Source organism: Rhincodon typus, chromosome 11 (assembly GCF_021869965.1).
Source record: "Rhincodon typus isolate 14 chromosome 11, sRhiTyp1.1, whole genome shotgun sequence".
NCBI lineage: Eukaryota > Metazoa > Chordata > Chondrichthyes > Orectolobiformes > Rhincodontidae > Rhincodon > Rhincodon typus.
In genome coordinates, this window is record NC_063342.1 from 46,582,102 (window position 1) to 46,597,378 (window position 15,277).

The 15,277-nt window shown below is 38.8% G+C and overlaps 1 protein-coding gene across 1 annotated transcript in view; it reads right to left on the bottom strand.

Annotated features, from left to right (window-relative positions):
- Positions 1–624: 624 nt before the first annotated feature.
- Positions 625–15,277, bottom strand: part of LOC109919904 (limbic system associated membrane protein) — a 724,553-nt gene continuing 709,900 nt past the window's right edge. The window contains exon 9 of the mRNA XM_048602931.1: positions 625–1,237. Within this exon, the coding sequence (XP_048458888.1) occupies positions 1,137–1,237 (101 nt within the window). The 3' untranslated portion in view covers positions 625–1,136. The remainder of the gene's footprint in view (positions 1,238–15,277) is intronic.

A 15,277-nucleotide genomic window follows, 5' to 3' on the forward strand; every position in this document is an offset into this window, starting at 1 on the left:
TCATGAAAATGTAGGGTTTTTGGAGAGGATCCTCATGTTAAAACCCTATATATTTGAAGCACTTGACCAGTTGAATTATCAGTAACAAAATGAAGAATTTACAGGGGAAATCTTTAACTGTCAAATGATGATACATCGTTAATAAGTAAACAAGAAATGTCCATTGTCAATACAATGTATAATAAGTGAGCATTGTGTAACAAAACATTTATAAATGACCCAGGCCATGTGCTTTGTAATCTTCTGGAGCAGCCATTATCAAAAACCACTACATGCTGATATATCTTGTACTTTGCTGACAAATCTTCTCTTTAGTTTAACTAGAACAGTATAACAGGCCAGATCAGCTAATTCCTTTCGAGATCCTTGGTGGGGGGAGAAAAAGACCAATTGGATGATCTACCTGTAATAAATGGAAATCAGGAGGTTTAAAAAAAAAAGTTGTATTTTTTCCCCAATGTTTTAGCCTGTTCATGAATTTAGATCAAGTATTATTCATTTAAAGAGTAATGTTCAGATATTTTTGTGATCTGATCAGAATATATTAGTATTATAATGGTATTTTCAGTTTGACTACTAACACAAAAGAAATGTTTTGTACCTTTACAATTTTAGTTTGCAGTTTATTGAAGAACAGGGTATCATCCAATTCACATTGAGCAAATTGATTAAATTCATTGAGAATTTACCCTTTGATCCAGGCTGTTGTGCATCAATGCCTGTGCCTAAATATTGTGGGTGATTCATAATCAATACATTTAACAATGAGCTCCCATGTCATTCATCACCCTCAATATTACTCCAGTGATTTATAATTTTGATATGGTGGATGGATCACTTGGCACCAACAAATACAGGGTTCTGTTTTGCATTGATTAAATGTCATCATTCAGACCCAAAACAAAGGGTTAGACCTGCGTGAATGTAAACATTAGCAAATATGACAGCAGAAAGAATTTCTTTTTACACAATATTTGAAATTCATGAGCAAATGTTGATCATTTTGTATCTAATACATCCTCGACCTTTTGTTTCTATTCTAAAAGCTTTTCTAGCAATACTTTTTTTGTGCAGTGGAACGCACTGTGTTGAAATACAAATAGTCTCCTCTTTTCTTGCGGTCAGTTTTCATATTATTAACACTTGTAAATTAGACAGACTAGAGTTGCTGCTAGCAGCCACAGTGATATGGTGATGCCTGCTAATCCGGTGCCTGAGTCTCGCATGGAACCTGGCCCTAAACGAATAAGAAAGAGAAACATCATTAATACTTAATCAAAAATTAGTGTTGAATATAAACAGCTTTGGCTGTCGCTTTCATAATTTTTGTTTTTTTTTTGTTTATAAGTGGTTCAGGTTATTTTCTCAGAGCATTTGAATAAATTTAATAGAACTGAACCAATTTTCAATGAGCTGAGCTGCAAGATTATCTCCCTTTTGCTTCTGCAATACATCTGAGCAGCATATGCCTTACTGCAAATTTTCCCTTTAGTGAAACATGCCTACAAAGTAAATCAAAATGAATGTGTGATTATGCACCAATTGCTTGAGTTAACCATGTCAACTTCACAAAGTTTGCACACTTTAAGGAGGTTCTGTTTACGGAAGATAAGGATTTTCACTTATTTTATAAAATATATCAAGCAAGTACCATTTTAGCTGGAGATTAAAAAAAATCAAATCTGGATAAAATGCAAAATAAATCATGAACAGTGCCCACAGTGATTACATTGTCAAATGATCGTTAGATAAATGCTGTTTTGCAAATAATTGACAAAGAAAATTTAACATTTAAAATACTGAAACAACACTCAAATTATTGATATAAAATGCCTACTAAATATGTAGCTAGAAAATATCATTCCAATAGTCCACATTCAATGCAAGCTTTGATGATCTTAAACCATGTGAGGTAAAATTATGTTGCTCGAAATAAATAATAGTATCAATCTCTCTGCACAGTTAACGCGAGCACTATTGTATTTGGGGGCAACATTCTCCTCTGAGCTGTGGGAGATTAATTTTGTGAATGCCTTATGAAATGAAATAACAAAGTGCCAATTTGCCGCATACAATTACATATAACTACATATCACATGTGAATTCACTGCAGCATTTTCAGTGTGCTTGCTTCTTCTATAACATGGCTGGAGTATGGATGGATTCAGATCACAGATTAAATAATGAGGCTATAGTTCAAGGAGTGAATAAAAATTCTTTAACAGAACCACGGATTGCTTTCTACCCTTTCAACAGGAAGTGCAAAGCCAAAATTGGGCCTATCAATTTTACCTTAAGACCAAGATATTTTCTGACATTGAAAGACCTTCTGTAGACAGCACCAAGCAGAGTCAATGACTAATTCAAGTTATGTCAATTTGAGTGTTATCACATCATATCACTTGAACTACAGAGATTCCGTATTTTCTTATGAAATTTTCTTTGAGTAAAGTAGTATGAAACAGCAGACTCAAAGAGGTGTCGAAAGGGTGTAAAATTAGTATAAGACTGAAGTTAGAAAAATGTATTTTAGTGCAATTGGAGAACTCACTATCAGATGGCATTAAAATTTGAACTGCTTTTTCCTCAGCTTTTCAATGTAAAAGTAAATTTATATAAATCAATTACATCATATTAATTTAGTATTTAAGAAACTAACACCAAAATATTTCACTATCACGGTGAGAAGACTGTCTATTCCACTTTCGAAAACAGTAAATATTGAAGCTAAACATGGCTAATCATAAACTTTCAAAGCTGACCTGGTTTGGTCTGATGTATCCTTTCTGCTGCACAAATGTAGGTTATTCTGGACATGAGCAAGAAAGACTGCAAGAACGAAAAGTTTCAAGTTGTCCTAGGTTAATGAAAAATGACCTTCTCCTACCCAAATTCTCAATCTGTTGCCACTTTAAGTTGAGATTCTATGCTTTCATATCTAAGCATGGAATCTCAATATCTGCTCACTGAAACCTCCTGATAATGTAACTGTGTGTCATCAGGGTCCTCAAGTGATTTAAGAAGCCAGCTTTTTGTTTATAATGGCCTGATGGATATTTGAAATTACCTAATCAATGTCATACATTGAATAATAGGAACGACAGTAGGCCATTCAGCTCCTCTAGCCTGTTCCACCATTCAATATGATCATTGCTGATCTGTGGCCTAACTCCATATGCCTGGCTTGGGCCTCTATTCTTTGTTATCCTATCTTAATAAAAATTTGTCTATCCCAGATTTAGATTTAACAATTGAATTAGCATTGACTGCCGTTTGGAAGACCTCCCCTTCTCTTTACATGTAGAAGTGCTTTCTAACATCTCTCCTGAATGCCCTGAGCCTAATTATTATTATGCTCCCTGATTCTAGAATCTTTGACCAGCGGAAATAGTTTATTTTTATCTACCCTGTGTTTCCCAGTTAATATCCTGAAGACCAGATTAGATCACCTCTTAACCTTTAAATTCTAGAGAATAAAGGCCTAATTTGTCTATTCCCTCCTCATAACTAAGTATAGGTATCATCCTTGTAAGCCTGTATTTAGCTTGCACCAGACATACTTCCTAATGTGTAGTGCCCAGATCTGCTAACAATACTCTAAGTGGAGTCTAACTAGGGTTTTGTATAACACTGCATAACTTCTGCATCCCTGTACTCCAGCCCTTTAGATATGAAGACCGGCATTCCATTAGCCCTCATGACTATTTTCTGCAGCTGTTTGTGGTATTTGAAAGAGCTATGAACCTGAACACCCATATCTCATTTGATACCCATTGAATTTAAATTGGTGCTTTCTTAAAAACTACGCCTGATCTACCCTTTTTCAGCCTGAAATAGATAACCTCACACTTTCATATTAAAATCCATCTGCACAGCTTTGCCCATTCACCTAATCTATCAGTATCCTGTTGTAATTTTATGCTGTCCTCAACACTGTCTACAATGCTGCCCAATTTTGTGTCATCAGCAAATTTGGAGATTTGATTTTTTACCATAATCCAAGTCATCAATGAATATTGTGAATAGTTGAAGACACAACGCTGATCCCTGTGAGACATCACTAATCATGTCCTACCAATTTGGGAACTTACCAATTATTCCAACTCACTGTTTTCTGCTAATTTCTTATTCGCGTCAGTAATTTGCCCTCAGTTCCGAGGGCTTCCACCTCAGCTAACAATCTCTTGTGTGGAACTTCATCAAAAGCCTTCTGGAAGTCCATATAAACATAATTTCCTGACTTTCTGCCGTCCACTATCTTTGTCACCTCTTCAAAAAGCTCCATGAGGTTTGTCAGGCATGACCTACCTTTTATGAATCCATACTGACTCTCACTGAATCAGTGAAATTTTTCGAATTGATCAGTTACCCTATTCTTGGTTATAGACTCCAACAATTTCTGCACCACATAACTGGTCTGTAATTCTCGGGTTTCCCTTTGCCACCCTTCTTAAACAATGGAATGACCAATCCAGAGGTATAACTCCTGAATCCAGGGAACTCTGAACGATTGTGCTTAGAGCATCAGTTATGTGCTCTCCTATCTCCTTTAACCCCTTTAATACTACCTCTCAATAACAATTGATCATGTCACTTATCATTGTGCTCTGAAATGAACTACAAAGAACAGTACAGCACAGGAACAGGCCCGTTGGACCTCCAAGCATGCGCCGACACATTTTGCCTTTCCATATTAAAACTGTCTTCACTTATTGGATCCACATCCCTCTATTCCCTTCCTATTCATGTATTTGTCCAGGTGCTTCTTGAATGCTACTGTTGTGTCTGCTTCCAGCACCTCCTGTAGCAGCGTGTTCCAGGCACTCCCCACCCTTTGTGTGGAAAACGTGCCTTGCACATCTCTTTCAAACTTGCCCCCTTGCACTTTGAAACTTTGCACGGTGTCCCCTAGTTTTGACCCCTCCACCCTGGGAAAAGCCTCATACTTTCCACTATACCCATGCCATCTTATAAACTTCTAGCAGGTTGCCCCTCAACCTCCTGTGTTCCAGTGAAAACAAACCCAGTCTATCCAACCATTCTTCATTGGTAAAATCCCCCTTACCCGGCAACATCCTGGTAAACCTTTTCTGTACCCTCTTCAAAGCTTCCACATCCTTCTGGTGGTGTCGTGTCCAGAACTGTACACAATATTCCAAGTGTGGCCTAACGAAACTTCTATAAAGCTGCAGCATAACTTGCCTATCCGTATACTCAGTGCCCCTTCCAATGAAGGCAAGCATGCCATAGGCCTTTTTTACTACTTTATCTACCTGTGCTGCCATCTTCAGTGAACTGTGGACCTACACACTCAGATCCCCCTGCATATCAATACTTCTAAGGATTCTTCCATTCACTGTATAATTTCTACCTGTACTTGACCTTCCAAAATGCATCACCTCACAGATGTCCGGATTAAACTCCATCTGCCACTTTTCTGCCCATGTCTCCAGCTGATCTATATCCTGCTGTATTCTTTGAAAATCTTCCTCACTATCCACAACTCTACCAACCTTTGTATCATCTGCAAACTTACTAATTAGACCAGCTACATTTTCCTCCAAATCATTTATGTAGATCATGAACAGCAGAGGTCCCAGCACTGATTCCTGTGGAACACACTAGTCACAGACCTCCATTCCGAAAAGCATCCTTCCACCACTACCCTTTGTCTCCTCTGACTAAGCCAGTTCTGTATCCATCTTGCCAGCTCACCCCGATACCATGTGACTTCACCAGTACCAGTCTGCCATGAGGGACCTTGTCAAAGGCTTTACTGAAGTCCATGTAAATACCATCAACCACTTTTCCCTCATCAATCATCTTCGTCACCCCTCAAAATACTCGATCAAATTAGTGAGGGATGACCTCCCCCAGACTTTCACAATATTGACAAAAAATGCTGAAGCCAATCTTATAGAAAATAATACATTTTAAAAAAAACAAGCTTATGAAGCACAAGCGAACTCAAATTTGACAGACGTTTTGCAAATCTGCACATATGATAACCAAGTGCAAATGCTGCCAGAAAATATTACTTACCCTCATTAAATTTGATCAGAGAACTAATGATAGAGGTTGAAACATGTTGCACTTATTCATCTATCAATAAACTTAACACAAGTGGCTGAATTTATCCAAAAATGGGTTAAGAGTCAATCCTGGGGAGTTTATTTTAGGGTCTCACTCCATGAAGCCTAGTGAGTTATCTAATGCGATTCTTAATGGCTGCCTTATTATTGATGTACCATGCCTCTATGTCATCCTACTTGCACCGCGTCTACTCAGCAATGGCAAAGCACTATCTACTTCTGTGACTCAATGGCTCCATGTTTAACCCCCAGTTGTGTACCAGGTCAAGCATTGCCAGCCAGGTGTTGTCCTTCACAATGTACAAAGTGGGAAAGGAATGAAAAAGAGAAGCTTCTGAGGGCAAATGGGTGGGACTTTATTGCAAATACAAGTTCACATTTAGAGATGTATTGCTATTTTACATCATCACCTAACCATAGGAATCAAGGTACATAGGTCACATGTCTTTAGCGCCATACCATCTTAGAAGACCACATAAAGGAGAGATTCTTTTTCTCTAACACCCAGGATAAAATCTTGTCATTGTATAACATGGGAACATTAGCTATTGCAAAGCCTCCAAATGGTTGAAAATGTTCATTTGTATTCAACAATATAAAATGTGAAGAAAAACTACCAAAAAGAAAGCTGCATTAACTTTTGGGAACAGTCAGGAACTATTTGCCTTTTGAACAACAACATCTTTACAGTCAATGAAAGATCACTGCATCCAGCTCACATTTATTGGAAACAGCCATCAATTAGTTCCTGTCTGGTTTGTTATGCCTTATAATGCACTACTGTATACTGTTTTCGGTGATGTTCTTCCATCACATTCCCTCTTTGTCTGCTCCAGTTTTGCAGATCTGAGCATGCTCGAATTCTGTGACACATTCCGGTCTTAATTATACAGCAAGACCCCTACAAACTGATCCAAACATCAAGGCCTATTGCCTGTTCTATAATGACCTTGGTTGAAGAATGGGCTGCTTTTGGATCTACACTCAGCTTCAGTCAGGGGATTGCATAATGGAGGTATCAGCTATGGTTGCACAGGGTAGCCCTCATCTTCCAGTGTCAATTCTTACAAGGCATCTGGGCCTTAACACAGAACAGGATAATGAGTATTCTCAAAGTATAGGCATCAAGGCAGCTTCAGAAATCTTCCAGATGTACAGATCCAAGTGGTTAAGGAGATTGAGGAGTTGTCGGAAATTAGCTTCAGTAAGAAGATTGTATGGGAGAAAATAACCGGGCTGAAATTCAATAAATTCGCTGGAGTATCCCAAAGTAGTGAAGGAGGTGGCTGTACAGAAAGTTGATGCAGTGGTAAATCTTCCAAAATGCTATAGATTCTATATACGATTCCTGCAGTTTGAAAGTTAGCAAATGTCATCTCCCCATTATTCCAAAAGGAGGCAAGCAATGTGTCAGCCTTACAGCAACAGTAAGGAAATGATAGAATCTATTATAGAGGATGGAATATATAAATGCTTTGTTGGTCATGATCTGATTGGCATAGTCAGGGTATATTTGTGAATGGGAAAACATGTTTGACGAGTTGGAGTTTTTGAAGATGTTATGAATAAAATTAGACATCAGATGACACCAGGCTATAGTCCAATAGGTTTTTTAAATCACAAGCTTTCTGAGTGTAGCCCCTTTGTCAGGTGATTTCACTTGGATTTTCAGAAGAATGGTTTGAAAAACTGAAGCACACGAGATAGGTGGTGATGTACTGGCATGAATAAAGGATTGGTTAACACAAAACAGAAAGTAGGTCATTTTAACATTGGCAAGCTATAAATAGGGGGTACCATAAGGAGCAGTATTTAGACCCCAGCTGTTCACAATAAGCATCAATAATCTGCAGGTATGATCAAAGATAATATTTCCAAATTTATCGATGATACAAAGCTAAGTATCAATGTGTGCCTGAAGGAAAATGTAAAGTAGCTTCAGGAGGATTTGGACAGACTGTCCAATAAGAGACAAACCAATTACCACACCTTGACATTCAATGATGTTACTGAATCCCTCATTATCAACATCTTGGGAGTTACCATTGATCAGAAACTCAACTGGACTTTCTATATAAATGCAGTAGCTACAACAGCAAATCAGAGGCTATGAATAGCTAAGGAGTGGTCCTGGGCATTAAGCAGTTGTGTTGTGATGAAATTTGTTGCACAGGAATTTGAAAATGGTTTTTAACAGAGCTAACTGCTTTTTGGAAATGGAAGACATAACAGTGGACTGTTTAAACACTTTGATTAGAGCTAAACTGAGACTGTTAGCAGATTAATTGAGTTTAGAAGTAAAAGCAGAATCTTGTAACATTGAAATGCTTGAAGTGACTAAACAACATCGAGAATTTGAAGAAAGGAAGCTTGAACATGGGATGCCACAGCTGCAATTAGATCAGATAGAGTTAACAATGGAGAAACTGGACTTGGAGGAGAAATGAAGAGACCAGAAGTCAAAGGAAGATAACACAAAAATGGAGAGTAATGGAAAGGGAGGAAAAAGAAAAGCAAAAGGAAATGGAATTAAAAAGACTTGAAATCCAAAGGGATAGGGAATTGGAAAACATCAGATGAACAAAGAAAGTTTAGCATAAACAAGAATAAACAAGAGATCATTCATGGAATCATCAGTTACTATTGTCTGGACACTTATAGAAACTCAATATGTTAGTCACCCTAGACATGAGGTCGAGAAACTTAAAATCGAATAAAGAGGGACATGAAGCAACTACTTTATCATAGGAAGTTGCAAATGACTGTCATTCATTCATTTCCCAGTGTGGCCCAAATGTGTGTTGAAATGGACTCTGACTTGAAGGTAGCTTTGGAGTATGGTCAGGGCAAGGCAGCATGTTTATTTCTTATTCATTCACGGGATGAGGGCGTTGCTGGCTAGGCCAGCATTTATTGCCCATCCCTAATTGCCCAGAGGGCAGTTAAGAGTCAACCACATTGCTGTGGGTCTGGAATCACATGTAGGCCAGACCAGGCAAGGATGGCAGTGTCCTTCCCTAAAGGACATTAGTGAACCAGATGGGGTTGTCCAACAATCGACAATGGATTCACAGTCATCATTAGATTCTTAATTCCAGATATGTATTGAATTCAAATTCCACCATCTGCCATGGCGGGATTCAAACTCAGGTCCCAGAACATTATCTGGCTCTCTGGATTAACAGTCCAGCTGTAATACCACCGGCCATCGCGTCCCCCCAAGTAAGGAGAATGGAGGACCAGGGTGTGCAGTGCAAGACAACATGGTAGGTTAAATACTTTGGATGGGTGGGCTTCCAAGGGGCATAGATACCTCCAAATTGCCCGCCCACCAGTCTACCAGGTTTCTCTTGACAGGCTGGATAATTGATGCCAATGTCGAGATATTCACAGACAACACAAAAATTGGTAGGCTGGTAAATAATGAGGATAGCCATAACTACAAGAGGATAGCAACAGACTGGTCAGGTAGGCAAAGCAGTGGCAAATGGAAACCAGCACAGACAATTGAGAGGTACTGAACCTGGGTGGGTTGACAAGGCAAGGGGTTAGACTATGATAGGAAGGACTCTGGAAAGTACTGAAGGTCAGAGGGAGATTGATGTTCATACCAACAGATCCTTGAATTTAGCAGGGCAGACAGATAAGATAGTTAAGATGAGATTTAGCATGCTTTCCTTTATCAACCAGGGCAAAAAAACAGAAGACCAAGGAGGTTCTGCTGGAACTGTATAAATTGCTGGTTAGGCCAAAACTGGAGTACTGCATGCAGTTCTGGTCACAAAATTACAGGAAGGATGTGACTGCACGAGGGAAGGTACAGATGAGATTTGCCACGATGTTGCCTGGACTGGAGGGTCTGGACTAAGAGGAAAGATTGTCAGGTTGGGGTTGTTTTTCTTGGAACACCAAAAAGTTGAGAAGGGGCTGATAGACTTGTAAAAGATCTGAGGGGCATAGATAGGGCAGATAGAAAACCATTTTTTACTACTTGTGGAAGATCATTAACTAGGGCACATAGATTTAAAATAAGAGTGGGAAGACTAAGAGGAGAATTAAGGAGAATTTCTTTCACTCTGCCTTGAAGCAAGTATGATCACTCCTTCATCTCAACTATAAGAATTTATGCAAAATCATGTCTCCAATTTTGATATATTTGAAAGATGCGCAATCACTGATTTTTAGTTCATTTAAAAACAACCAATGGGATTCACTTAGTAATAGTAATGGAATGATATCTCAATATCATCAGGTTTCAATGTGATGTTTTGAAAAGAAACCATAAGCTTTTGTCTTCTTGCATGAGAGGAATAACTGTGCCAAATCACTAAAATTAAATTACACTAACTAACAAGAAAACGGTGCATTTATTTTCTTCTTCTAAAATAAATGCATTGAGACATTAATTATCTGTCAGAATTTTTGTGGATAAAACTCCAGTAATGAATGGTGAGAAGTTCTAGCAAGAGCTTAGGTGTACCCCAGGGAAATGGAAGACATTATTTGAATACAGTAGCTAAGGCTGCTTACTGATGCTTTGTTAAAAATAAAATGCCAAAGTCACAGCAAAATTAGGAAATCAGGCATAATTCTCATGCAGTAAGTACCTGGAGAGTGAAACTCAAAATATAAAAAATATTTTAAAAATTACTCCACCAGTTCAGCATGATGAAAGAGATGGAGCCAATCTCTATCCCACTTATTTCAATGCGACTGAACATCTGATCTACCATCATGAGAGAAAATGAAGAAGATAGATTAGAAATCCTAGAAAAGCTGTATAAATGAGTCTACTGTTGTTATGATGAGTGTTTGGGAGACCCCTTATGAAAACTCCAGCAATTGTGCTTTCTGATTTTGGGCTGCATTTTTGCTTCTGTGTCCTGACCTCACCATCAGTTTGAAGTGCTAACTGGGAATCAGGAAACAGGAGCAGAGAAACCCTGACAGCCAATTAAGTGGATTGCCTACATATAAAGATAAAAACAGAAAGTATTCACAGCTGCTAGGTCATCATTGTGAAGGAGAAGCTCCTTCAAGAGATGGCCTGCAGCCTGATAACTGCCATATTGATAGACACTTTAATTGGTCTAGTTGGTGACCTATTTTAAGATGAGCAGAAAGCCCTCACTACCAGCTAACTCCCACCACTCTCTACCTTCTGAAGCAGTTGTCATGAAAATACACAGGCGATGAGAATAAACTGACAGCTTGGCATACTCGCCGGTAGCAAGAAATTGCTGGCATGCACATTTCCACTATCACCTCCTCAGTCCAATAAAAATTCAGTTTTTGAGTCTGATTTTTTTTAAAAATAAAATCAATTTGCAGTAGCCAGTGACAAGCAATTCAACCAATAAGATCGCATGGCTTCTCAGAGACAAAGTTCATCATGTTCAATATTCTATGAGGGTTGGTAATGATTTTATGTGACCATAATTGCAATGCAAAACAAAGACAGAGTGTGCTAAGTAATACAGCAATTCCTAGAGGGCATGTTCAGAAAGCACCTAGGGTTAATCAAATTATGGGAGCACAGGACCAGGTCAATATTCCTGCCTCCAGTCACTGTTAGTTCAGCTTAGCATTTTATGATTTGTATACCCAAGTGGTCTGCAGTACGCTGTTTGTAATTATCAAGAAATCAAAATAGGCCCATTGCTCAAATCAGTGAATCTGTTAGACCAAATCCAGCTATTCGAATGAATGATTAATCCATATACTGCCAGTGCCAGAATTCAATTCACAGCAATGTTTTACATGAATTTCATGGTCACAATATGATTCAATACAGATTTTCATTTCCTGAGTGGTCTTCATCCTAAGACATCACTACTATTAAAACACTTCCACAAGAACAAGGGGTAAAGACTTCAATTGAAAAAAAAAAGTCTTGCACAATTAAACTGTAAAATCTTATGTTTCAGACTGAAAATACGCCCCAGCAACTGACAGAGCACATGTATGAAAGTTAGCTCACAGAAGAGACATGGCAGAAATTGAACAAGAAATCTCTTTGCCCATCACAAGGTAAGTATACCACTGTGATTCTGTTACAACTATAACAAAAAAAGTGAATATTTCACAATGCTTACTTCCATCCCACTCCAGGATTTTCAGTTCTAACAAAGATAATCAGGTCAGCTACCTCCATGTAAATAAGTGAGTACAGGATACACATGTGGCACTACTCCCATTCAGCACTGAGGTGAGGAGAGGGCACGTATCCTGCCCTTCTGTGTGTACATATTAAATGCCTTAATGATGTGTTACACTGATTTAATGCATTAGGTACAATAGTGCAGTAAGTTCGTGTCTTCAAGTAAATGTGCCAACCGCTGCCAAATAAACAGAGAAGTGGGATTACTAACCTGTAACATTGTTCTTTTTTCCCTTTGGGGAGATTGTGGGCGGGGAGCTTTTGTTTTGCGAGAGGATGTGAAAGCAGCAAACAAAAAAGGTGCAACTAAATGGTAACCGGCCGATTCTACATTTTACTGGATTGCTTTCTCAGCAAATGAGAAAATATAGTGGCATTAACGAGTTTTAAATATACAAAAGGTAAATCCAATGAAGCCTTAACTCTGGGTTCCGGATTTAAATGTAAGTGTACTAGTTTGCTATTCTGTCTGAAACTCAGCAACTTCAACAAGGTAAGAACGGGAGGGATGATGGATCCAAGGCAATTTGCCAGTTTTTAAACAGATCTTTAAATACAGAGCCATGGCAACCGCTTCTCTGTACAACTGGAAGGCATTTGCACATGCTACTTGTTCTGAGAGTGTGCTTTCACTTCTTTAGGGGTGATTTCCTAATTTTGAAGATTATTTTACCTACTTTGATGTTTCATGCCTTTCAGTTTCATGGCCATCAGTCTTCTCAGTAACTTATGCAACTCTAATAAGGAGGATGATAAGCCACAGTAGCAAAAAGTTCCCCAAAACCACAGGTCCATTTAGGTGATACAGTTTGCAGGTTTGGAAGGTGCTGCTGAAGGAGATGAATAAAGAGCTCTAGCTCACAGAAGATGATTGCCTAACACAAGGTTTACAAGCAGAGGATCATTTTCTGCACATGTGAGCAAAAATGCTTCAGGAGGCTGAGAGTTCCACTGCAGATCATGCTCACATCTGAGGCCTCCTGGTATAAGACATCTTTCCAAGTAGACCAGAAAAACATCATTCCTAATGATAGTCAAGATCACTACAGCACAAAAGGTTTTCACTCTGACATTGTCTGTAAAATGTCACAATATGCTAAGGAACAAGGTGAGAAATGTTGGCCTTTATTTCAAAGAGATTTGGGATATAAAAATAGGGAAGACTTACCACATCTAGAATACAGCAAACAGTTTTAGTCCCATTGTTAAAGGAATGATGTACTGGCATTAAAGGCTATCCAGAGAAGCACCACTAGGTTGATTCTGGGCATGGAAGATGTTCTAACTAGGAGAGATTGAGTAGGTTGGGCCTGTACTCATTGGAGTTTAGAAGAGTGAGAAATAACCTTATTGTAAAATATAAGATTCTTATAGGTTGTTCCCCCTTGTGGGAAAGTCTTAGACCAGAGTGATTAATTTCAGAGTAAATGGTGCCCAGCTAAGACAGAGTTGAGGAGGAATTTCTTCTCTCAGAGGGTAATGAATCTGTGGAACTTTTTGCCACAGATGGCTGGAGAGGCTGGGTTTTTAATTATATTAAACTGTAGGGGAACCAAGGCTTACTGGAAAAGGTAGGAAAGTAAAGTTGAAGATTATCAGATCAGCCATGATCTCATTGAATAGTGATGAACAGTTGATGGGCTGAATGATCTACTGCTGTTCCTACATCTTTACTGACTTAAAAGGCCTTACCAAGTGACTGATGCCATCTTTTTCAGGGTCACCAATTACATCCACTTCACAAATGATGTACCCAGTAAGTATGAGAAGGCAAAAAAAAATTTAATTACTTTTTAAATCATGTAGCTACCACATTTCACTGAAAACGTCTGTGCTATTTTCCCCAATTTTAACTCTTTACTATAATCCAAGTACCGCTTTCAGGTATATGTACAAATTTGAACTCAAAGAGGTTGATGGATGGATGATGATTAGGCTCCTGCAAGGTGTCTGGACGTGCAGCTGCCTATTCATCCTCATTTATCTCTGCATCAGCCAGATTTGACAGGCTGAAGTTTCAAACTTGGTGCTGTTTGTTTGGTCTCCCAATGGATTATCTCTGTGTTTAACTCACTAGGTTGTCCCTGGCAGCCTCTGGCAGTGGTATCCAATGTTGGTAATATTTCTTTTATTCTCTTTTCCCATTCTGTAGGGAATCAATTTTCCCTTAACTTGTTTAGCTACTGCCATTGCCCCCTGTGGCTCTTCCTCTAAATGAGGCCTCATCCTCAGTTTCTCCTGGAATACTTGAAAACTTCTCTGATTTGCTTGCAATTTTATCATGACAGTATATCTTAACTAGGAAGTAATTAATCAGGAACCAATTGTATTTGTAAAATATATCTCTGTATTTGTAAGTGTTCCAGGTGGATAGATTCATGGATGCAATGGACGTTTAGGTTGAATCTGGCTTTGGCCTGACATTTTTTTTGTCACACTTCCTAGATTTTTCTTGTATTATTTCATGGCTACTGGCCTAATTCTGGCCCTGACCCTTTCTGATACACTTCTAATCCTCAGCCCTACTAGATTCAACTGACCCTTCCTAAACCACCTCAAATCTCACAGATTTCACTGCCTCCATGAGCCTTGTGAAACTTTCTCAGCTTTGAGCCTCTATGTCACTTTCTGCTAGTTTAACATAAGTGACCTATTCTATGACTTCGTGACTCTCTCCAATCACATGAAGTATCTTTGGAAAATGTGACAGAATCTCATTCATGTTCTAGCACCGATCTCTAAGGCCCAGCTGAGGTTGCAGCCCTCAATAGATCCCTCCACCACTTATCTCATCTCAAACCCACTCATTATGATATGCAGTTGACCATATGACAACCCAAACACCTGCCTTGGAGGCCCCGCTTAGAGCTTATGTAGGGTGTGCATGATTGATGTGACTGTGCTTCCTCAGAGTGAATGACCTCCTCCGAGGAGTCTTCATCCACCCAGGGCCTGCATGATGTCTGAAGGATCTGAGAACAAAAAAACATGTATTAAAATTGTCAGGGTAGAAGTATTCAAAGTC